Source organism: Syngnathus floridae, chromosome 3, assembly GCF_059516105.1.
Source record: "Syngnathus floridae isolate MCC-2025c chromosome 3, RoL_Sflo_1.0, whole genome shotgun sequence".
Taxonomy (NCBI): Eukaryota; Metazoa; Chordata; class Actinopteri; order Syngnathiformes; family Syngnathidae; genus Syngnathus; species Syngnathus floridae.
Window position 1 is genome coordinate 22,448,971 of NC_142415.1, and position 22,538 is coordinate 22,471,508.

Consider the following 22,538-nt stretch of genomic DNA (forward strand, 5'->3'; position numbering starts at 1 on the left):
TATTCGCGCACTACGCAAACTGTCCATTAACTTTTCTTTGTTGACTATCTACGCATTGCACTCAATGATAAAAGTCGAATTAGTCTGCATAGTTACAAGCTTACCGTCTTTCTTTCTCTTTTTCTTTCTTTCTTTCTTTCTTTCTTTCTTTCTTTCTTTCTTTCTTTCTTTCTTTCTTTCTTTCTTTCTTTCTTTCTTTCTTTCTTTCTTTCTTTCTTTCTTTCTTTCTTTCTTTCTTTATTTCTTTCATTTTTAATGCGGCCCCGAAGTCAAAGCTTTTTACGTGGGAAACAGCTAGCGACTCTCAGTGGCCTTTCTTTTCAACATGCACTAAGTGCACGGACGGCCCTTGCCCTTCCTCACAAGGGCCGTGCCGGGCCCCATCCCAACAATCTTGTGTGTAGGATGTTGATTTATTCAACCATTGGAGATGCATAAACTCCATGCATAAACATTTGTTTGCATTGTGCATGATATCTTGACATTTTCCTGGAAATCATTCTTTTATTGACAAGTATTGGCAATATGTCTGTTCAAGGAATAACAGCTAATGTCATTCTTATTCATAAAATGTTGCTTTTACAAAAACACTGTTGAACAATGAATTGCATTCCAAGTTTTATTACTTCGCTGACCACAGCCACTCGATTAGATACATCTGGATGGAAGCAGATGGCTACAAGCGCACGTAAACACAAACAGCAAGTGATTTATCGTTTATATTGAATGATTTACATTTCATTGTGTTGACCCGTAACACCAATTTTGTGGGGTCAATATCATCCTCATCATCCTCTTATCAGTGGATGCACACCTGCTTCATAGGCATTAAAGTAGACAAGTAAAAGGAGATGTTGTTGTCGTTGTGGGCATGTTCATCTGTCTCCTCCATCCTTCATCTCATCCTCGTCGTCCCGTTGGATTCGGGCCTCGTCCTCGTCATCCGGCAGGGTCGGCTTGACCCCGATCTCGCCGCAGGCCTGGCTGTCAGGGTACAGGCAGGAAGTGTTTCCGTCCTTCCATGTCAGCACGATGCTCCCCGCTTTCATGTCGCCGGTGTCGCCGTTGCAAGGCGGCGCCCTCGCCGGCGACTGCGTGGTCCTCTGCGACGACGGCGTGCCGCCGCCGCCGCAGGCGAGCAGGCCGTCGTCGTCTCCAGGCCACGCCTGGTCTTCGCCTCTATGGGCCAAGGCGGCGGCCGCCGCCTTGTACTTAGCAATCTTCCTCCTGTTCCTGAGCATGCACAGATGTGGAGTTAGCCCGTCAGGCTAACGGGTTTGCTTTAGCCTCAGCCCACCTGCTAGCCATGGCGCCCATTCCCAGCAAGAGGAAGCCGACCAGAAGGCAGACGAAGGCCAAACCCAACAGCACAAATTTCCACACGGTCGCTGGAAGACATTTGAGGAAGTTCTGCTTTTGCCATAGAATGACATTCTGATTCTTTAGCGCCACTGCACCCCATTTGTTTGTTCACCATCACTGACAAATTAAGAGTTCTTACGATCTTCGGTGCGATAAAACCATCGCAGATATTCTTTCTGTTCATCCGTCACGGTGGCCTTGTTCTCCGCTGCCTCGGTTAACGCCTGGCCGTCGTTCGCAGACGCACGACGCAACCCTGAAACCGACATCAAACCTCGGAGAGTCATCAACCTTCATCATCTGGCAGCCGGCGTGCTACTAAATGCTAACGTGTGCTGCTCGTTCTGTCTGGCTTTTCGTTGTTTGTTGTTCGACATTTGCAGCACTGACATGGCGTCAGGGTGACGTCATCGCATAATGATGACAAGATCGAATGGTTGTCGTTCGACTGACGTGACCTCATGAACGACTCGTGTGTGTGTGTGTGTGTGTGTGTGTGTGTGTGTTTGTTTTTTACCTGAGACGATGACAAAGAGAAGCAAGCAGCCACCAAGCATCTCTGAAAGGCAGGCACAAGTTCATTGTTTGACAATTCGTACTGTGCCATTTGCTCACATTCATTCCACAAATCAACAATTATAGTGCCACTTGTCAATATTGACATTTTCTCGAAACAGTGTTACGCGTGATCTCTATTGTGTCGATAAGAACGACAAACAGAAAACAATCCACAAGAAATCGGCATCATCAATTTAGCCAAATATGACCTTTCGACTTTTTCCTCAAATTTGCAAATAATTGGACGTAAAACGCCGGTGTGTCATTTGTGAATCTTTGACCACGTAGCGACAAAATATGACCGACCGAATGTGCTGCATTTGCATTTCCCACGTCCTCATCCAGAAAGCATCAGTCACAATCAATCCGGGCGTCTTCCACGTGCACAGTCAAAAAATGAAATAGATAAAAGTCAACTCACTGCGTCTGCTGCGTGGAGTCCGAGACCAGTGAAAGTTCGACGACTTTTCAGTTGGACCACCGTCACGGGAACAAAGTTCAAAGCCTGTGCGTGTGCTTACCGTTTCAACAGGCGCGTGCGTGTGCGTGCGTGCGTACGAGGTAGGCAACGTTTGAATGGTTATGAGACTGTGACTCAGCGGTCAAAGCGCAGTGGCCTTGACTACAAGCATTTTTTATTTTTACAGTGGAGGTCAACGACATGACGGTTGCAAGCAGGAAGCAGAATATGCTCAACACGTGCTCGTTGACTCCAGGCCTTGGATGGTTTGATCGGGGGCGGAGCTACAAGCGAACGACGGCGACTCACAAACGAGACCGACCCGCAGTGGCACAGCTTTACGACGATTGTTTTTTGCTCAACGTCCGGGACCTCACGAGGACATCCATAGCCTTCATTATTATTGCCCAAAGTTTCGGGAAATGTTAGGTTTTTCATCTACCATAAGGCTTCAAACTTAAGGCCCGGGGGCCAGATACGGCCCGCCGCAAACACAAAAGAAGTTTCACTTTCAAAAATAGAGAAAGATTTGAATTTTTTTTTCCCACTAGTCTGATTTCAAAGCTATTCATCAGTTTGTTATGTAGTCTACATATAGATATAGATAAGGCGTTTAGTCATATTGGCCCTCGAAAGGAAGTTATGGGTCCAGAAATGAGTTTGACAGATTCACATAGCTCCTGAAAGTACTACAATCTCTCCTTTTAGCCTGGAGAAATGAGCCCAGAAAACTGAAAAGTGCTAAAAAGTTCCCCATTTCAGGATAGGCTTTTGTTGGTGTGTGTGTTGTGCAATAACCAATCAAAACAAGAGCTACAGAAGTACTTGGAACTTGAAAACATTTTATGCAGCTTCCAGGATCTCATTGGGAATTCCTTGTGTTCTTTATCGGTATTTCCACTAAAAGTTCCAGGGTCGTCGATTTTCCTGGCACTTGAAGCTAGCGGAACTAAATGGTTCCATGGTAAGAGTGTCTTGTTTTGGCCCGGAAACAAGTTTAGGCCATGGACGGCTGGGAAGCCAATGACCAATCACAAATAAGAGCTGCGTTTTCAACACAACCACCCAAAACTTGAATCTCCTCACTCATTAGTCAGTGCGCCCCCCCCCCCAAGCCCTAACACCTCAAAAGGTTCCCGGCCCCAGGGAGAGTTCAGTTGGGCCCACCCCACGTCCTGCCTGGTGGAAGTCTTTCCAAAACTGCGCGGCCCGTCACCAAGGTCCGTGACGTCAGGCTGGCTCGCTACAAGATGAGCGTCTGAGCCAGGATCTTGCGGTTGATCTCGGCCAAAGCCACCGAGAAGACAAACGCTCGCTCGTCCGACAGGCCCGCGTACACGTCCACTTCCTTCTCTTGTTTCTCTGATGGCAAGACGCAACACCACCACGCATGTCAGGGCAAAAAGGAAGAAAGTGGCGCAAAGCGCCCGCCCGCCCGCCGGCCGACCGGCCGCACCTTTGTCGTCCTCGTGTTTCTTGAGTCCGACCGTCTTGGGTCGCCCCCGGCCCCTGCGGATGGGGTCGGCCTGGCCGTTGGCCCGGGGCTGCTGCCTCCTGCCTTCGGCCGCGTCGCCGCCCACCGCCGCCGGTCCGCCGTCCGGACGATCGCGCCGGATGCGCTCCGTGCGCCGACGCTTGCACTCCAGCTTGTCTGCAAACACACAAGCAAACCGTCGCGGGACCTTTGGCTTTTGCGAGTTCCTGGAATTCAGATGAAAGATAAGCAAGAAGCCTTGGTTCGCGTCGGTTGATCCTACCACAGGACCTGGTTGGTAGTGGCAGCTCCTGATGGCATGTCATCAGGAGGTGCTTTCAGTAGCAAAGCTAGAAATGCTCTGGACAACTACGGCCCGTTTAGCAAGTTTGACCTCGCCGAGTGCCGCACTTTTGCTTTGCCGCACGGCCGGCCGACTTACCCGCCGCCGCCGCCGCGTTTGTGGACGAGCATTCGTTCAACTTGGCGTTGAGGAGTTTTCTGCTAATGAACACGTAGCCGCACGGGCACGACTTGCACGCCACGGGAATCTGAGAAAAAGCAAAGGGGGGGGAAACAGAGAGCTCAAGTTCATCACCAGCCGGTGGCCGCGCGGGACACAGCGACACCGTGTGGGCGGATGCAGAAGTGAACGTCACAGGGCTGACTCCGATTTGAACTTCCAACAGGAATATCACGAAGTGCCCATATATAGATGACTAATAACACGTTTGCATTTGTTACTCGGCTAATTTGAAACATTTCTCCATGCTCCTTATTTACAAGTCTTTCTACTTTTGACCCGTTTCCGTATCTAGGTAAAGTCCGGAGCAGGCATTATTAACACGTTTATCAATGTCATGGTTATCTTGGTAAGGTTTTTTTTGAAACATTGTTTACGTGTGCATATAGAATCACAATTTGGCGTGGTAAATGTGCACATCAATGTGGAATGAAAGAAGATATTTTCGTTGTTTACCAAGGCTGCATTTCGACGACAGGCAAACAATTCAAAACCATCAAATCTCCATAGTTGACGCTGATTAACCGTCGCTAAATAAGTACACGTCGTTGCAGAGTACGAAGATTCGCAGGCAAAAAGAACATTTCAAGTGGAGTTCAGGCTTGGAATGGAGTGAGGGAGGGAGGGCTGAATAAAGACAAAATAGGACGTGAGCACGAAACTGCACACCGTATTTCCGCCAAAGCAGCCAACGCTAAGAAAATAACATTTTGAAATGTGTCGATCACAAAGCAGAGATGAGATCAGACATTTTCGCTCACCTGTTGGTCGCATTCGGGACAAGATTTCGTAGCCATTTTGACTTTCTTTGTTTTATTTGTCGACATAGTCTGGCTGCAACTAACGACAAAAACGCCTTGCCTTGTCTTCGGCAACTCGCCCTCACACGGATGGATGCATTACAAAGGAAAAGCCCAAGAAATTAAACCACGATTATTATTGTGATTATTGGTAGTAGGCACACTCGACAACCCGAATGGCAGGCCAAGTGGTAGAATTACGACCCAAAAAAGTACAGTAATATCCGAGCTGCTCGAGTTGTGCGCATGCGCACACGGTGTCCTCTAGATGCTTGGTGGCGTTCACGTAACGTGGGGCAAAAAAAAAAAAAAAACATGCTGTTAAACAAGTCGGATTCTCAATTTTAAGCTGAGAGGTTCTTTTGAAAACCTGTGTATTTATTCAAGGTTTCGTGGAGTCATTCACCAGACATTTTTATGAAACATTACTTGTGCAAGTTGTGCATCCCAAAAAAGCGCTATGTGGGCTTAACGATCCACTAGCGAACAATACCGCTTGATTGTTACGAGTTCTATTCTCGTATTCATCACAGACACGAGCCGAGCCGAGCCGAGCGACATTTTAGTGTGGTGCTCTATGAAATAAAATGGCAGCAAAGCTCAAACGTTTGTGTAGCCTGGAACTCTGTAGAGAACACGTACACGTCATCAAATATCAGTGCGCAAAACAAAAATGTCATACAATCAATGGGAGAGTGATCAGGTCTGCAGATTTCACGTCAGGCTCGGTTGCAATCACGCGGGCGAACTAAGGGTTAAAGCGGCCGGGGTTAAGTCATCAATTTGCATTCAAGCTGAATACGGTCGAAACCACAAGTTCGAGTCGCTATACAACGAGACTACACCGGTTCGGGTTAATTAGGGCTGCTTTTTGAGACATAACACGTTTTTTTTTTTTTTAAATAAAGCAGACGATATTACTACATTTCCAAAAGCTTCCGTCTACTTCGGAGTTAAGTGGACGCACCTCGGGCCATTTTTGGAGGCAAAGCTTTCCGGAACACCGCTACCTTTGTGACGAGTCTGCATGATGCCATGTGGACGGGGTGGGCTGGGGTGAGTGGGGACGCCCATCTTTTCAAATCTTGGGTGGAAACCTCCGTTTGTCAGTGTCATTTTGTTGACATTTTGGAATTGCCCCCCTCCAAATCCTGGCATTGTTTGGTTTTGCAATAAAACAACGACCTTACAATCTTTTCATTGCCAATGAGCCCAAATGAAAAAAGTACCAGGTTTGACTTGCAACCAAGGGGAACTAAGCAAAGCTCTGCTTTTGCCTTTCTTTCTGCTCCACTTGTAATGTATTGTGCAGTGTACAAGACGTGAACTTGCCCACTGTAAGATAAGAAGAGAAGCTTCTTATATTAAAAGCAAGTACTTTAAGAAGTTAGTTTATTTCTGTAAATGACAAGCATAAGGGACTCACTGGGATTGCGAATGGGTGTGACGGGGGGAAATTTTGCACACCGTCGGTCGGCCAAAACCAAGGAAGAAAGAAAAGACGAGCAGACGCGTGGGGAAACTTCTGCAAATCATTCACTAACCTAACGCACAAAGCACGAGACCTCGCTTTTGCGATTTGGAGGCCGGGGTCAGGTGATCGGCGCTTTGAGGACGCGATGCAAGTGGCTTCTTATTCAGACAAAAAGCCCTTTGTGCATTTATTCCATTCGGCAGGAATAAACGCTCAATCGGCTTTCCGACACGCCTGTCCGAGCGGTCGCAGACGATGCAAATCGGAACCCTTGGTCGTCTTGGTCCCAATAAAAGGGATGGCGGGAATTCTCGGTGGAGAAATGTTGTCGCACGTCAACGCTTTCAGAGGACCAGTCCCTCGTAGACGGGCCCCTCGGCCTCGGGCGCCTCCCTCTGCAGGCGCAGGTGCTCCAGCGTGTTGTGGAAGTGTTTGTTGATCTGCTCGCTCTCCTCGCTGGCCTCCAGGTTGGGGAGGTCCTCCCTGATCTTCTGGATCAGCTGATTCAGAACCTGCACGGTCACCTGCGCTCACAAAGAGTGCAAAAACACCTCAGATTGGAGTAGGACACGGCGCCGCGCATCACGTGAGAGGAGCGCGCGCCGTGAGCGAGTAACGGCTACCGAGAGAGAGAGCAGCGAGCGGCAATGCGGGAGGGCGGGCGGGTCGAGCCGGTGAGGAGCAACAACAGCAGCAGCAGCAGCAGCAGCCTCACTCCACTGTGGCTCGCCCAAAAGCGTCGGGCGACCCGAGAGCGAGCGAGCGGGCGCGGCGGAAAGACGAGCTCAGAGCTAGCGGGACCGCAGCGGCCTCTCTTACGGCATCGTTTTCCCTCTCGTAGAAGCAGACGTATCTGTTGAGGATCTCGATGAAGAGCTGCACTTGCAGCGAGGGGTCCATGCACTGGTTGGCAATCTTCAGCGCTTTCTTCAGGCACTCCATCACGCGCTTGCCGTCTCGGATCTGAAACAAAGACGGCGAGCCAGCTCGAGTAAGCCGTCGAGACATCTTTGCCCACAAATGTCAAGAGGGAAGGACGGAAACCAGGTTGAGCCGAGAAGGACGCGAATAAGGTAGGCAGGAAGAAGAAGGAAGCAAGGAAGGGAATAAGGGAGGGGAAAGGCAAGAAAGGATGGATGGAAAGAAGGAACACATGAAGGAAGAGGGAAGGGACTAAAGATAATCAGAAAGAAAGGGCCGAAAGAAGGAAGGCCACCCGTTTGGGTGGCCTAAAACTCATGGGACAGGCTTGCGCACCTCTTCGTGGTTCTTGTCGGTGCTGCGTCCCGACCAGAAGAGGTGCGCGCAGATGCTGACGGCGCGACACTGGTCGGGTTTTTTGAGCAGCTTGGAGGCAGCCAAGGCGCACTGCGTCCTGAGCGGCTCGTGGTTCTCCTCGCTGAAGCACTTGGTGCGCTCGAACGTGCCGATGATGAGCGTAATGGCCGCCAGCTGCGCTTTGGAGTCGCTGATCTCGTCCTCGTACAGCGAGAAGGCCTGCAACCGTCAAACGTGTTGAGAAACAAGACAAAACCAAACCAAAAAGTCGCAAGCCGACGTCCGTCACCGGCGAGGAGTCGAGACCAGCGACTTCAAAGCGGGGTGAGAAGATTTCTCCAAAATAGCATGCATTCGCTAACACGTTAGCGCGCGCCAATCCCGGCTGACCTGCGACATGAACTCGTAGGCGACCGTCTCGTGGTTCTCAAAGCCTATCTCGCCGGCCGCCAGCGCCCCCTGCAGGAAGAGTCGCAGCGGCAGCTCGGCCAACTCGGCCTTGATCAAGGCGCTGATGGTCTGGTGGGCGAACGAGAAGATCTTCTGACACTTCTTCTCCCACTTGTCGTCCTGAAGGAGGGATTCCAAACAAACAGGTCCATCGGCGAGAGGGAGGCGCACGAGTGCCGTCCATGCGCGCCTGCTTGCGCTTTTCTCCCAGAGAGGTGGGCGCGGCCAAAGCGGCAGCTCACCAGCGACGCGTTGTCCTTGTATCTGAAGGCCAGCTGGTAGGCGGCAAAGACCAGCGGAGGCAGCGTGTATCGGATCCTTTGGTTTCCGCCCGCACCAAAGTGTTTACGGGCCGTGTTCAGGATCTGCGCGCAAAATCCACACGCACGTCAATGACCAGAAAAGCGGAGCCAGATGACGGCGGCAGCGGCGGCGAAGGCTGAGCCACCAGGTACTGCTGGTCGGGGTCGTCCGAGCGCAGCAGATGAATGAAGCGGCCCACGAGGCTCTGCTCCTCGGCAAAATCCTCGGGATCCGGGTCGTCGGCGGGCTGATCGGGCTGGTCCTGGATCAGCGTGGACACCAGGTTCAAGATGGCGTCCACCTGCCAGAGTGAGAACGCAGAAATTCAAAAAACACTTTCTTTTTTTTTGCAGAGACAGCCGTGTGCGTCGTTAAGCCAAGGTGCCAGTAAAAACGAGGAGATGAGCTTCTCTCACCTGCTCTTGCGCCAGGATAGCGGTGTTGTAGTCCAGCGTGTTGCCGAGCACGTAGCAGCTCATGCTCTTGCGAGACTCGTAGTCAAAGTACTCAAAGAGCGGCGGGAAGTGTTTGAGCCGCAGCACCGTCAAGACGTCGTTGTACGTGTCCACCGGGATCTTCAGCAGGCGCGTCAGCTCCTTGGACACGGCGCTGCTCGTGGCGATGCTGCGGGAGGAGAACAGAGCGCCGCATTTGACATGTTTTAGGCGGCCGCGCCGCTCCCTCCCTCCCTCCCTCCCTCCCTCCACCACCTACTGTTCCAGGTTGAGCTTGTTGAAGATCTCCACAGTGCTCTCCAGCACTTTGTCCACATAGTCCACGCGGTCGGGGTAGCACTTGATGGCCAGATTGATGAGCGACACCTGCAGGGACACCACGTCCTCGGAGGGCATGTCCTGGCGCGACTGCAACGCAAACAGCGACGAACGAGCTCACCGGCTGAACGAGGTCCGCCCGCCGCTTGCTTTGAAATGCTAACGTGACGTTCACTACCTGTATGACTGTGGCCACTTGCTGGGAGAAGATGTCAAAGAGTTTGATCTCGGCCGGAATCCCGGGTCCGTCTTCTCGGTGAGCAAACAGCGCCAGTCTGAAAGCAAACGCCACGGTGACGGAGGCGCTCCGGCCGGCCAGCTGGGCCACCCTAACCCTAACCCGTACCTGTCAATGAGGGCAATGATGATGTTCTTGACGTTGACATGCTGATGAAGCTCGGCGCAGGAGCGGAGGAAAGGGTTGAGCGTCTGCAGGTGGAACTCGTCCGGGAACACCTGGATCAAGCAGAGCGTGAGGAAGAGCAAGAGGCCGGCCGGCTGGCTGGACCTGAGTGACGTGGCGCCCACCTGGATGATGCACTCCATCAAGTACTCCTGCGCCAGCGAGTCTCGGCAGTTCACCACCTGCTCCAGCACGCCGGGAAGAACAACCTAGGTGTGTGTGTGTGTGCGTGCGTTAGTGGTCGTCGGCATCCCTTTCCACCTCTTGTTTCAAATGAAATTCAAACATTTGGATTATTTCTTTATCCCGAGTGTATTGCGTCTGTAATGCTGCGTCATTTTGGCCTCTTTAACGCTGCGTCATTTTGGCCTCTAACGCTGCGTCATTTTGGCCTCTTTAACGCTGCGTCATTTTGGCCTCTTGAACGCTGCGTCATTTTGGCCTCTTTAACGCTGCGTCATTTTGGCCTCTCTAACGCTGCGTCATTTTGGCCTCTTTAACGCTGCGTCATTTTGGCCTCTTGAACGCTGCGTCATTTTGGCCTCTTGAACGCTGCGTCATTTTGGCATCAATGTTCCCTTTTGTCTCCTCTTTTTTGCCAGTCACCTGCTTGTACTTGTCCACGTTGACGCCCTCCAGCTGGCTGAGGCGGACCAGGTTGGTGCCCACCAGGATGCGCAGCTCCTGGCGCTCCTTCTCGCGCTTCTCTCGGTCACGACTGTGGCCCTGGTGCTGCATGCGCACCCACAGTTTGTTCATCTCGGCAAAGTTGAGCAGCACAAAATCCACCGAGTCGTTGATGTCGCCCGTCATCTCCTCCGAGCCTCTGAGAGATTGAGCGCGCGGTCACGGAAAGCCACTCGGAAGATGGGCGGCGGCGGCGGCAGCTTACTCGCTGTGCTCGCCGTCGTCAGGCAAGATGTTGCGGGTGCACTGCAGCAAGTAGTTCCTGAGGAAGAGGCCCCTGAGCGGGTGCTGCACGCCGCGGCACATCTCCACCAGGTCCTTGAGGATGTCTTTACGAGACTGCGGGAAGGAGCGCACGTAGACCACGCCCACCGTGATCAGCAGGTAGCTACGCCCGCACACACAAAACAAGCGTTAGGGCGCCGCGCTCAGCTGGCTGAGGCAGGATTGTTTGTAAGGCGGCGGCGGCTCGCGGGGAGAGTTGCACATTTTCCCTCTGTAAGCCCGAGTCGCTCGTCAACGTTTGCGGCGGCGGCGGCGGCGACTCACAGCCTGGGAATGATGTTGCCTGCGTACTGGACCAGCTCGTACAGGTCGGCCACCTTGCGTCCCTTGGCGAACTCGTCCGTCAGGTAGACCTCTAAGTAGTGCAGCTCGTCCGAGATGGCCATGTCTTTGCGCGCCGCTCGTTAGGGAGCGACAACAACGTTGGCTAGCGTGCCAAAGATGTTACAATTGCTTTCAAAATGTTATGCGGGCGCCACGCCGTCCAAGTCAAAATATTGCGCCAACGCAACTTTGTCTCCATGTGGCCCAACGTCGACCGGCAGCGTTTGTCTTCGTACGGCCTGACCTTCAATGGCGACCGGCTGAGCTACGCTGACGCAAGTTGTCTCGACGTTCGTCTTTTCTGACATCGTGAGGATACAAAGCTCGTAGTAGCTTTTGGGAGACAGCATGGAGGTGCGCAGTTCTCCCAGCATGTTGGAGGCGTGTTTGAGTGCATCCATCAGCTTGTTCTTGTCCTGCGGCAAAAACGTAAAGCACCAAGGAGCACGACAATCCCGCCAGTCACCCTATTGCGCCAGCTCTCGTGAGGCCAGCCGCGTTGAAATGTACCTACCAGGCATCGTTTCATCTGGAAGGACTGGACCTTGACAGCGTGCACGGCTTCGTCCAGAAGCTTCTCCTGCTCATCCTGAGGAGACTGCTGTGTAGTCGGCTGAAATGAAGGCGTAAAAAACATTTTCATATATTTTTTGGGGAGAAATGTATTGTTCCAGTGCTGCCCCCTCCCTTCACTGAGAGAAAAAAAATAAACCCCAATGGCAACATTGTGCAAAACAAGTTCTGTACTATAACTTGTGAAAGCCCACTAGCTTCATGATAACACGCGACGGAAAGTGCCGCTGACAGTGAATTGTGCGTGTGATGACTCTGAATGAAAGTGGCACTTTCATTACAGGGAAATGATACTTGTATCACTGGAACGTCTGGAAGAGCTTTGCCTCACAACACAAGCGCCATGGAAAAATCCATTTCTCTTGAAATTTTGACAGCCACCCCTACTGAACTGAAAGGCAGCTATGCAACGCACTTGATGCACGTCAAGCGGCCATTTTTTAAGTCAACACAATTACGGTAAATAATGCCGTTAAGATTTTTGTAAACATTTGGTGGACATTGTTTTAAACGATGGGCTATGCTGCTAGTCTTAACAAATCCTCATCTGGTTACCTTCCCATTTACTGTGACACAAAAGACGGAAATTTGGAAACCATCTGAGCAAAGACCAGTCTTTATTAGAAGACGTCTGCCTCTCACAATAACAGTCATTTGACAGCAGCAAAGCTTAGTTATGTTAAGCTAACAACATCCATCAGGCGTCGGAGTCGCCTCTTCAAAGTGGTCCGAATAACATAGAACACACTTATTTCGTTGCACGCCGCGAATAAAACGATGAAAGGGCGCGGCGGCTGATATCGTTACACTTCATTTTGCATTTAAAATTTTGGCCTTGAAGCTGGAAGTCGCTTTTAGCCTAGCCTAGCCTAGCTTAGCCTAGCTTAGCCTAACCTCCGTTTCTGCATGACTATAGTTACTAGGCCACAACAGGCGTTAAAACGCTCTCCTGGCTTTTGGATGGTACACGAGCGCATCTTTTCCCCAAATGCCGTGCTCGGCTGCGTTGCACTGAGTCGGTCAGGCCACTTACCATGATTCCAAGCGGAGTGTCAGAACGGTCCAACAGCGTCGCCAAAGTGTCATGTGACTGCCGCGATGCCCTCATGAGCTTCATGCGCAAGTGCAGAGTGACGTCACGAGGGTGAGGCGGGCGGGATATTTACACGGCAAAATACAGTTGCACATATCCTAAACATATTTTTTTCTTATTGCACGATTACGACTTCCAAACTCAATTACACTGTCCTTTGTTGTTGTTGTTGTTGTTGTTTAAATTGTTCCAATGCACATGCTGATGCCGTTTTCCATTATTTTTCATGATTTAAAATTGCTTTCTAAAAATCTCTTTAGATTATTCGTATGACCGGAGATAATTTAGTAAAGTAATTATGGCAATGCAACAAATAAATATCTCAAATCCCTTGTTTGATCAAAAACGCTTTGTATTTGGTTTAACTGTTTGATGCTAGGTAAATGATAATAAATGAGTGAATGCTATTTTGAGTGACGTTGGACTGTTATATGTTGTATGTATGTATGTTGTAGAAAAAAGAAAGCAAAACATCTGTCCAGCATGGTGCCTCTCGGTGGACGGTACCACCTTCCACTTAAACGCAGGGATAATTTTGACACTAACTCCGTCTCCATCTCTGACCCACAAATTATGAAGCGTTTGAAATAAATTACGATTAATAACAAAAAAGACGCAACGGCGGAATAAAATGGTCTGAAATTGCCTCGGAGCACCCGCCTCCACCCCCCCATTGGACAGATACGGTGGTAGGGGCCCGAGTAGGGGCGAGTGCCTGCCATTTTAACACATGCAGTCACGGCTACCTGTCAAAATCTGTCAAGTTACGAGTAGTCGCCGCTTGCTTCAACTTGTCGATTTGAAAGTGTACAGCACAACATAACATAACATTTGCCGGTCAACGTCCAACACGGCACCCTGCTCTGAGCCAAAACCAGTCAAATAAAGTCTGGCGTAAAAGATCCGCGGGTAAGTTGCTCATTTCAAGTTGGGAAAGGCTTGTTGGGCGCGCTAGTGTGCTAAGCAGCCAAGCAGCCAGCCAGCCACCTTAGCCTAGCCTAGCCTAGCCTAGCTTAGCCGAGCTGAGCTGAAGCTGCGTGCGCGTGCGCGTGCGCGCACCTCTCGCAGCTGGCTGTCAAACTTCTTGGTCTTGGTTGGCTACACGCTAACGCTGCAACTAACGTGACAACAATCCGACTAGTTCGCCATGCGTGGGCGCTTATGGATGGCGAGAGCTTGCATGGTGTCAAGTGCGACGAGCGAGAACACTTTTGCCCACTACTAATACATTCTCTTTTGGTCACTATTTATATCCGAAAAGAGGGTACTGCGCGATGTCACCTACTAACGCGGAAGCGGCAATAGTTTTCAAAATAAGAAACTTGATTGCACCTTGGCAGAGTAACGGAGAGAAATTGGTGTGTTGGACTGTACTTGCGGAGGGAGACTCCAAATAGTTGCACAGCATTGTCGATCATTTCTGGAATCAATCACGTGATGTCAAGTGGCAGGCAGCGTGGTGGTCCACTGACAGACGGGCACCATGCTGCTGCTGCTGCTGCTGCTGCTGCTCAGATGTTTTTGTATCATTTCCTCACAAGATAACTAGGCATTTCTTATGATGCGTTTGTCAATCATTTAAGAACTTTTTTACTTTTTCGGTTTATGACATACAAAGGTTTACAATTGTTTCCCGGCTATCGGTCTTTCCATAGACGTCGCTGTCAATAATATTGCTCTTTCTGGTTTGATCTGCGTTGCGGATTCCGTCCAGGGTTGGACTCGGCCAAGGCTGCCCTTTCTCTATCTGAGGAGCGGACCATTGAGGGTTGGACTCGGCCCAGCCAGGCTGCCCTTTCTCACTGAGGAGTGGACGAGTCATCCCCAGAGGTGTCAGATCCGGGTCCAGGAAGTGAAAACCCTGCCACAGTTAGGCTTGAGTGCTCCTTAGGTGCTCCTGTTCACCCGGCTCCCATGGAGCAAGGAAGCTTAGAAGCACCCGTGGCAAAAGCGGAACTGGCCGGGTTTTTACTTACTGGTGCCGCTGTTCCTAACCCCTGAGGGAGGACACCATTTCAGGGGGCTTGAGGGGCTCCGGTTCGCTGGCCTCGCTAGCACGTCACTGATTTTTGCACACGGTGCGCCGCTTCCGTCGCGATCGTCACGCAAGCTTTAACGCCGGCGGTTCACGGCCAGGATGACAACGGAGAGGGACTTCTCGCCCGGCTGGGACGAGTTGGTCAAAGTGGCCGGGAAGATGGAGGAGGCAATAAACTAGACTTGAAGTCCCGGCTTGAAGCCCTCTTGAAGCCGACCCGACCCAGCGTAAGCGGAACGTAATTGGCGACGACAATCCGGGTCCGGTATTTGCGGCTCTTACTCAAAATGGAAGGAGGCGGCTTCTGCCAACTGGCCGAGTCATCAGGACGGAGGCGCGCTGAGCCAAACTGACAGCCTCCCCCACCCATCCAGCCCCCGTGGCCGGAACTCAGTTGGGCGGCGCCGGTCCCGGGATTACGGGGCGGCCCGCGTGGCCGCATTGACTGCCTCTTTTCATCGGCGCCCGCTGGGCCTTATCGCCGCCATCAATCTGACACAGTGTTTATCTGACGCTGCAGCCAGTTCTGCTGGCCTAGGAGAAACACTCACAAAAGCGACGGCGCGGGTCATCAGCATTTTGATTGTGGCCACGGCGGCCCCCACCCGACCGCCCGCCCGCCCGCCCGCTCGTCCTCCCTCGCTCCCTCCGTCCCTCCCCTCTGCCCTCCCCCCCCCCCCCCCTCACTCCCTCCCTCCCCCATCCCGCCGGCATCGGCGTTTCCCGCAAAGGCCTTTTGGCTGTCATCCTCCGGCCGCGTTTCCTCGGCCTCGTGCTCTGACCGCGGCGCTCCGCCGGCCAGGTTGTCTGCGTGTGGGTGCGGAGCTCTCAGCGAGCGGCGCCACGATTGACTTCCAGCGGCTCATCCTCCCCCGTGTGCGTTTTGTTTTTCTTTGGCCACCATGGCGTCTTTTAAACTGGACTTCCTCCCGGAGATGATGGTGGATCATTGCTCGTTGAACTCCGGTCCTGTGTGAGTCGCCGTTTTCTTCCCGCGCTTGACTATTTGTCCTAGGTTCCGTTTTTCCCGTCCGACCGTCGGTCGTGGCCAACGACGTTTGGCCTCGTTACCCGGGAGAAAGCGCACGCTAGCGACGTAACGGATGCAAGTCGTTTGCCCTTCATCCGAAAAGTTCTTGAGTGAGAACAAAAAGGCACGTGATCCGAGTGATCTGTGAAGATTCACGACTTCTGCTCCAGTCAGGCAATTTGAAGAGGTTTCCCCTTCAAAGCTCCTTCACTTTTGGGGCAGAAGCTGTGACCAGAAAGAATAAAAACCGCAACTCGGTGCGAAGATCTGAAGGCTGGTCTGCCTCCGGCAGATTTCTCTGAGCTGAATGAGCGAGGAACCGGCGCGGCCGGCGGTGCACCTCGCCTGTTCCCGGGCCCCCATCTGGAGCCCTGTCGCGTTCTGACGGAGGAGCAAAGCGGCGTGACGCTCTTGTGTGTCTCCGCAGTGGCAAGAAGATGAACGGGTCCTTGGACCACCCCGATCAGCCGGACGTGGACGCCATCAAGATGTTCGTGGGCCAGATCCCGCGCTCCTGGTCGGAGGAGCAGCTGCGCGAGCTCTTTGAGCCGTACGGCGCCGTGTACGAGATCAACGTTCTCAAGGACCGCAGCCAGAACCCGCCGCAGAGCAAAGGCGAGCGCTTGCGTATTTTCCAAAGACGGCCTTCAAACGCTCAAACATCTCTCGTGTCTGACGGCCCCGTAAAAATCTTGTTCTGATTGGAACGGAAACAAATACTTGGAATCAAAGTCTCCTGCGATCTGCACGACGGTCTGGACCATTCGGCGTCATTCAGTTGTTGAGAGAGTGTGTATGTGTGTGTGTGTGTGTGTGTGTGTTTGTGTGTGTGTGTGCGCGTGCGTGTGTGTGTGTGGCATGTGTGTATGTGCGTGCGTGCGTTGTCTGGCGGCAGGCTGCTGTTTCATCACATACTACACCCGCAAGTCGGCTTTGGAAGCGCAGAACGCTCTTCACAACATGAAGATTCTACCAGGGGTGAGTGGCGGCGTCCTTTGGGCTCAACTTTGACTGTTTTGTGTGGAAACAAGCATCCGCCCTGCCGACGCAGCTCACCCATCGTCGCATTCCATTTTGGTTCCAAATAGAAATAATGAGCGATTTTTGGGGCAATTGACTTGATCTTCTTGAGCCGTCAAGAAAACGTTCATGACGGCGCTACCACTTAAAGCAGCAGCACGCTGGCAAAAGGAAGGTAGCTGCAAGGAGGCTAGCTGCAAGGAAGCTTCAGTTTACAGTCAATGCTTTTTGATCACTTTTAAATGAATGTACAGAGTAGAATGAGAAGACAACTCCATAAATTAATCCCACGTACGCTCCAAAGCCGACAAAGGCGCTGACGCCGAGCGCGTTTGCCTCCTCCATGCAGATGCACCACCCCATCCAGATGAAGCCGGCTGACAGCGAGAAGAATAACGGTGAGCCTCGGCCCATGGCCGCACGCCCGCACGCACGCCCCCTGGCTGCCTTTGCGCGCTAACGCTGCGTGCCGCGCATGCAGCCGTGGAGGACAGGAAGCTGTTCATCGGCATGATCTCCAAGAAGTGTACCGAGAACGACATGCGCTTGATGTTCTCGCCCTACGGCCAGATCGAAGAGTGTCGCATACTTCGGGGCCCCGACGGACTGAGCCGAGGTGACCGCCGTCTTCTTCGGACATCGGAACATTGTCGCTCGCGCCGGTCTCGTTGTCGTAAGTCGGGTCAAGCGTCTGCAATAAGCGTCTCGCCGCAACGTCCGCTGTGCGGCAATGAAAAAGAAGAAGAAGAAAAAAAAGAGCGCTCCGTTGGTTGCATTGCCCAGCCCAGCCCGGAGCAGGATCAATTGACGCGGCAAAGGCTAAAGGCGGATTGGACAAAGTCTGAAAGAAAGAAAAAAAAGATGCGCAACGCCTGCCACCGAATGAACGCAATTTCAGAACTTGTGAATCAAGTTCGGAAGTTTGTCGTCCAGCTCAAACTATTTGTTCACGTCTCGTTTGATGTCGTCAGATCGTAAGCCTTTCTTTTCGCGCGCACAGAAAAAACCCTTCCCGTCTACTAACAATGTCAGTCCGCTCGCTACATGCGTCTTTGTGTGTTTCAGGCTGCGCCTTTGTGACCTTCACAGCTAGACAGATGGCCCAGGCCGCCATCAAGTCCATGCACCAGTCCCAGACCATGGAGGTGAAACGCACGCACGCACGCACGCACGCACACGATGCTTTGGAAACAAAGACGCGCGCAAATACAAGCTGAGAGTCGGCAGTTCACGCATCCATCATGCACCGGATGATGACTTCAAATCTCCTTAGTTCGTTTTGGTTGTTTTATGTTTGTTTTTTTAACCGATACCGTTTTCCTCATTCGCTCCGCCTAGTAGTTTTTTTCAGCAGCTGCTGGCGAAAAGCCACGCAAGCACGGCCGCGCTGGCATTTGTCCACGTGTTGGCGGCAACGGCGCGCTGTGCGTGTGTTGCGTTCAGGGCTGCTCGTCACCCGTGGTGGTCAAGTTTGCCGACACCCAGAAGGACAAAGAGCAGAAACGCTTGGCGCTTCAACTGCAGCAGCAGATGCAGCAACTCAGCGCCGCGTCCATGTGGGGCAACCTGAGCGGGCTGGGAGCTCTGGGCCCGCAGTACCTGGCCGTAAGTCCGCCTCAGAGTCTTGGCCGCCATTTGAGAAGCGTCGCTGCATGTTGGGGAAACACTTCACTTGGCACTTTGTCATTCAATGCCCCGTTCATTTGGCGAGACAATTTGCACGCGAGGTCAGATGGATTTGTCAAATTTGGCTTTCGAAGCAAAGAAAAAGGACTCACGTGCCGTGACCTGTCTGCCAATGCGACCCGGCCGCCGCGCCGCCTTGGTGATCGGCGCAAGTGCAAAGCGCGGTGCCGCGCCGCGGTGCCGCGCTTTGCACTTGCACTTGCGCTTGAATTGCTGCCAACTGCGCGCACCGCATCGTGGCATACAAGGAGTCGTTTGATTTTGAATGCATGTAGAAGACGACGACAGTGTGACCCGTTTGCTGCATGTGTGCAGATTTACTTGCAGCTGCTGCAGCAGTCGGCCTCGGCGGGGAACGCTCTCGGCAACCCGCACCCCGCTGCAGGTACACGTTCAAAAGTTTGGATGGACCTCATTTTTCCTTTGCTTCTTTTTCAATTGAAACTGACGAATACTTGGTAATAGTACAATCTTACCCGGCTGTCGTCGGTGAGAGGTGAGCGAGCGAGCGAGCGAGCTGACGCGTGTTTGCGTGTTAGTGTGCACGTCAGGTCTGAATGCCATGCAGAATTTGGCCGCCTTGGCAGCAGCGACCGCCAGCCAGGCCTCAGGAACCGGCTCGGGCGCCATGACCGCATCAAGCAGTCCCCTAAGTGCACTCACCAGCTCAGGTACAAGCGCCACGTGCGATCGTTGGCCTTGCGCTCGTACTTGGGAGCTGCTGAAACGGGGGCTGTCCGTCTGCACGTTGAAAAGCGCTCGCCAGATGCCCCCGAAGCCCGACAGCAAGTGACATGTGCGTGCGTGCGTGGGTGGGTGGGTGGTTGGGTCGGTCGGTCGGTCGGAATATACCAAAAAAAAGCCACCGTGGCGGGCGGGTGTCACTCAGCTGCTTGTATGTCACTCAAAAGCAGAACCGGGCCTGGCCCCCACAAATAAATGTTGTGCCCCCCCCCCCCCCGCAAATATATTTGATATATGGAACAAACATTCCAGCCATCATTTGAATGTAATGTGTAAGCGCCGATTGTGGCGCAAAGCAGCTTGGAAGCGTGTGTGCTTTTGCCTTGATGTATTCAAGCCACGCACGCAAGCACGCACGCATCGAGTTGATTATAGGGTGGCAATAATAATCATAATTGCCCCCCCCCCCCTCCCGCATGCAATTTTTGGTGAATGCTCAAAAAATGACCTTTTTTTTCCGATCAAAAGCCGTTCCCAAGTATGACATACAAGTCAACCACCGTTCAGGTGTTGTAGGTGACACCAAAATTGATTCGAGAGGAATACAAGCGGAAACGTGCACTTGCGTCGGCCGAACCTCCAAATGAGCGGCCTCGTGCGCGACCCAAACGGACTTGGCACTGTGCTGTCGCGTCAGGCTCGTCGCCCACCTCCAGCAGCGTGTCGTCCGTCAACCCCGCCGCCGGGTCTCTGGGAACGCTGCAGTCTCTGGCCGCCGGCGCGGGAGCCGGCCTCAACGTGGGCTCGCTCGCAGGTACCGACCGACCGACCGACCGACCGAGCGCATTGGCCGTGCGTGGGTGTCGCGGGGTGAAGCTTTTTCTCCAGGTTTCCACCGTCGGACGGGCGTGCATGCAATCGTGCTCTCACTCCCCCCTCCCTGCGCAGGAATGGCCGCTCTGAACGGCAGCCTGGGCTCGGGAGGCCTGTCCAACGGCTCCGGGGGCACCATGGAGGCGCTGAGTCAGGCTTACTCCGGAATCCAGCAGTACGCCGCCGCTGCCGCCGCCGCCACCGCGCTGCCGGGACTCTACAACCAAAGCCTGCTGTCGCAGCAGAGCGTCTCGGCTGCGGGCAGCCAAAAGGAAGGTGAGTTCTGCGGCGAGATTACCGAGCAAATAGGAAATCGAGCCCGAGAGCACAAAAGTTGTGGCCACCACCCACTGCCGTGCCTGCCCTGCCCTGCCCTACCTGCCACGTGTGAGCTGAGCTGGGCAAAGCCCAGTCGTTGAGCCCCGCAATTTGACCTCCATACCGCCAGGTGGCGGCAAAGCACCTGATTCCGCGAGGCGAGCTGACAAAATGAAGCTCCGCTTGTCAACGCGTGCGCCCGCCAAATACAAACGAGCAAAGGTGCGCCCCATTTGGCCGCCCAGACGGGCGTGAGGAGAGAGCGTGGCGATGGGCGGCCGTTTTGTAGCCACGGACGAGCCGAGCGGCTGTTGCCCAGAGAGCGTGCCCAGAAAGCAGGGCCGCCGCCGCTGCCGCCGCCGCGTCAACGGGAGCTCTTGCGCACATCACCAGCTGCTTCTTCGCAGGTCCGGAAGGCGCCAACCTCTTCATTTACCACCTGCCTCAAGAGTTCGGCGACCAGGACCTGCTCCAGATGTTCGCGCCCTTCGGCAACGTCATCTCGGCCAAGGTCTTCATTGACAAGCAGACCAACCTCAGCAAGTGTTTTGGTCAGTCTCGATCGTGGCTCACTCGGACGATGTGGGAAACGAGCCAGCTCGCTGTGCTCTTAGCGAATTCATCGTCAAAATCGATCGCCGATGGAGACGAAGCGTTTGTAACCGAGAGCTTGTGACCCTCCAGGCTTCGTGAGTTACGACAACCCGGTGTCGTCGCAGGCCGCCATCCAGTCCATGAACGGATTTCAGATCGGCATGAAGCGACTCAAGGTGCAGCTCAAGCGCTCCAAGAACGACAGCAAGCCCTACTGAAGCCGGGCCGCCTTAGCGCAGGAGCCGCTCGGGTGAGTGCCACGGCAAACGTGCGCTCCCTCCCGTTCGACCCCCCCTCTCCGCGGACAGATTGGATTCTTCCCGTCTTCTCCTCTGTGGTTCGTGCATTTTGTTTTTCCCGCCAGCGAGGACGACAAACTGCTGTGTTTTCTTTGGAACTCTTGTTTGCTGTGCTACCTTTGAAGACCTTCCTTCCATTGTTCCCACGTGTTGCACTTGGACAGCTTAAAGTGGTTCATTTTCCTTCGCTGTTCACCACTGGAACAAATGTCCGAATCATCCGGCCAGCGCTCGGTCGTTCCGCCTTGGAGCCCACGGCTGGGACGCGCGCGCTTTGGGAAAAAAAGACGTTCCCTCCTGTTTTGGAATGCCACCAATTCACTGCAGGCCCGATTCTATTTCAACTTCCGCGCAACGAAAGTCTCGACGCTCCGTGCACCGCAGAAGCAGCGACTGAGCGCACGCGCGCGGCCTCGGCAAGCTGTGAGGCGACGCGCTCCTTGGGCGTGCTAGCTTTTTGTAGAGCAGGTGAGGCACCCACGTGTTTACCTACCGAGCCTCTTCTATTTTTATATTTCAGGAAGGTTTTATACTTCTCCCGTGTGCCGGGAAACTATTTATTGCCCGACTTATTCATCTGCTGTATACTTTTCAACCACGAGTTTGTCCAGCGGCTCGAGTGGACCTCCTGGCGCGCGCGTCACGGCGTCACGGCGTCACAGCGTCACGACTACGAGTTACCTCCATTTCAAAGAGTCACGAGGCTCTCTTCAATCATTCGTCTCATCGCTCGTGGGAGCCATCAAGGTCCACACCCTAAAGGAGACAGAACGTTATGACACGTACTTGGAGGCGTTTCCGAGGAGAAAAGTCGTAACCGTACGAGAATGAATTGCCATTTTGTGAGCGCAATGATGACCTGCCTGTGCATGTGGTGACATAACACCACCTGTTTGTTCATGGACTCTTAGTTGGTGCAAAGTTGGATGGATCGCCGGTTTTTTTTTTTAAACTACAGTGTGCGTGTGTTGTGCTGTTTTTTTTTTTTTGTCACGTCCACGCGCACCCCGGACCATCAGCGACTCCCACGTGTGCTGTGCTGTGTTTCTGGAAGACTGTAGCATGTGACGTCATCGTCCAGTCCCCACCCACTGTGCCTCTGTGACGCCCATACCGGGAGGTTTACACCTAGTTAATTGCCTTTCTTGGCCGGCCGGGCCCTCCTTCGATCCAACC

At 53.0% G+C, this 22,538-nt stretch overlaps 4 protein-coding genes across 9 annotated transcripts; 1 reads left to right on the forward strand and 3 right to left on the reverse strand.

The window, feature by feature from the left end:
- Positions 1 to 605: 605 nt before the first annotated feature.
- On the reverse strand, positions 606 to 2,482 carry LOC148401173 (uncharacterized). 2 transcript variants are annotated; one of them, XM_088370566.1, is made up of 5 exons: positions 2,342 to 2,482; positions 1,880 to 1,921; positions 1,502 to 1,618; positions 1,298 to 1,388; positions 606 to 1,233 (listed from the first exon to the last, which is right to left on the reverse strand). In XM_088370566.1, the coding sequence occupies exons 2-5, from the start codon at positions 1,917 to 1,919 to the stop codon at positions 876 to 878; spliced, it is 606 nt and encodes a 201-aa protein (XP_088226692.1). In that variant the 5' UTR covers positions 1,920 to 1,921; positions 2,342 to 2,482; the 3' UTR covers positions 606 to 875. The 2 variants fall into 2 exon arrangements, with proteins under 2 accessions (XP_088226692.1, XP_088226693.1); XM_088370567.1 differs by having other exon boundaries at positions 2,227 to 2,348.
- A 720-nt stretch (positions 2,483 to 3,202) lies between these two features.
- hdip1 (HDAC and MIER1 interacting protein 1) lies at positions 3,203 to 6,129 on the reverse strand. Of its 2 annotated transcripts, none has more exons than XM_088370576.1 (4): positions 5,139 to 6,129; positions 4,303 to 4,405; positions 3,837 to 4,031; positions 3,203 to 3,742 (listed from the first exon to the last, which is right to left on the reverse strand). In XM_088370576.1, the coding sequence occupies exons 1-4, from the start codon at positions 5,202 to 5,204 to the stop codon at positions 3,624 to 3,626; spliced, it is 483 nt and encodes a 160-aa protein (XP_088226702.1). In that variant the 5' UTR covers positions 5,205 to 6,129; the 3' UTR covers positions 3,203 to 3,623. The 2 variants fall into 2 exon arrangements, with proteins under 2 accessions (XP_088226702.1, XP_088226701.1); XM_088370575.1 differs by having other exon boundaries at positions 4,297 to 4,405; positions 5,139 to 5,471.
- Positions 6,130 to 6,552: 423 nt separating this feature from the next.
- On the reverse strand, positions 6,553 to 12,859 carry vps35 (VPS35 retromer complex component). The gene is made up of 17 exons (XM_088370510.1): positions 12,761 to 12,859; positions 11,669 to 11,767; positions 11,474 to 11,570; positions 11,095 to 11,218; positions 10,751 to 10,933; positions 10,465 to 10,684; positions 9,984 to 10,067; positions 9,802 to 9,911; positions 9,634 to 9,730; positions 9,397 to 9,545; positions 9,099 to 9,306; positions 8,828 to 8,983; positions 8,622 to 8,744; positions 8,320 to 8,499; positions 7,909 to 8,148; positions 7,471 to 7,614; positions 6,553 to 7,175 (listed from the first exon to the last, which is right to left on the reverse strand). Exons 1-17 carry the CDS (start codon positions 12,842 to 12,844, stop codon positions 6,996 to 6,998), a joined length of 2,478 nt encoding a protein of 825 aa, XP_088226636.1. The 5' UTR covers positions 12,845 to 12,859; the 3' UTR covers positions 6,553 to 6,995.
- Positions 12,860 to 13,492: 633 nt separating this feature from the next.
- Positions 13,493 to 22,314, forward strand: celf1 (cugbp, Elav-like family member 1). 4 transcript variants are annotated; one of them, XM_088370519.1, is made up of 15 exons: positions 13,493 to 13,729; positions 14,535 to 15,831; positions 16,316 to 16,503; positions 16,784 to 16,866; positions 17,258 to 17,306; positions 17,390 to 17,524; positions 17,974 to 18,053; positions 18,352 to 18,513; positions 18,910 to 18,979; positions 19,134 to 19,265; positions 19,976 to 20,092; positions 20,227 to 20,427; positions 20,877 to 21,020; positions 21,154 to 21,313; positions 21,428 to 22,314. In XM_088370519.1, the coding sequence occupies exons 2-14, from the start codon at positions 15,761 to 15,763 to the stop codon at positions 21,279 to 21,281; spliced, it is 1,560 nt and encodes a 519-aa protein (XP_088226645.1). In that variant the 5' UTR covers positions 13,493 to 13,729; positions 14,535 to 15,760; the 3' UTR covers positions 21,282 to 21,313; positions 21,428 to 22,314. The 4 variants fall into 4 exon arrangements, 3 of the variants coding, with proteins under 3 accessions (XP_088226645.1, XP_088226647.1, XP_088226646.1); XR_015857419.1 differs by having other exon boundaries at positions 13,496 to 13,729; positions 21,154 to 21,830; positions 21,965 to 22,314; XM_088370521.1 differs by lacking the exon at positions 19,976 to 20,092 and having other exon boundaries at positions 21,154 to 22,314.
- Positions 22,315 to 22,538: the final 224 nt, after the last annotated feature.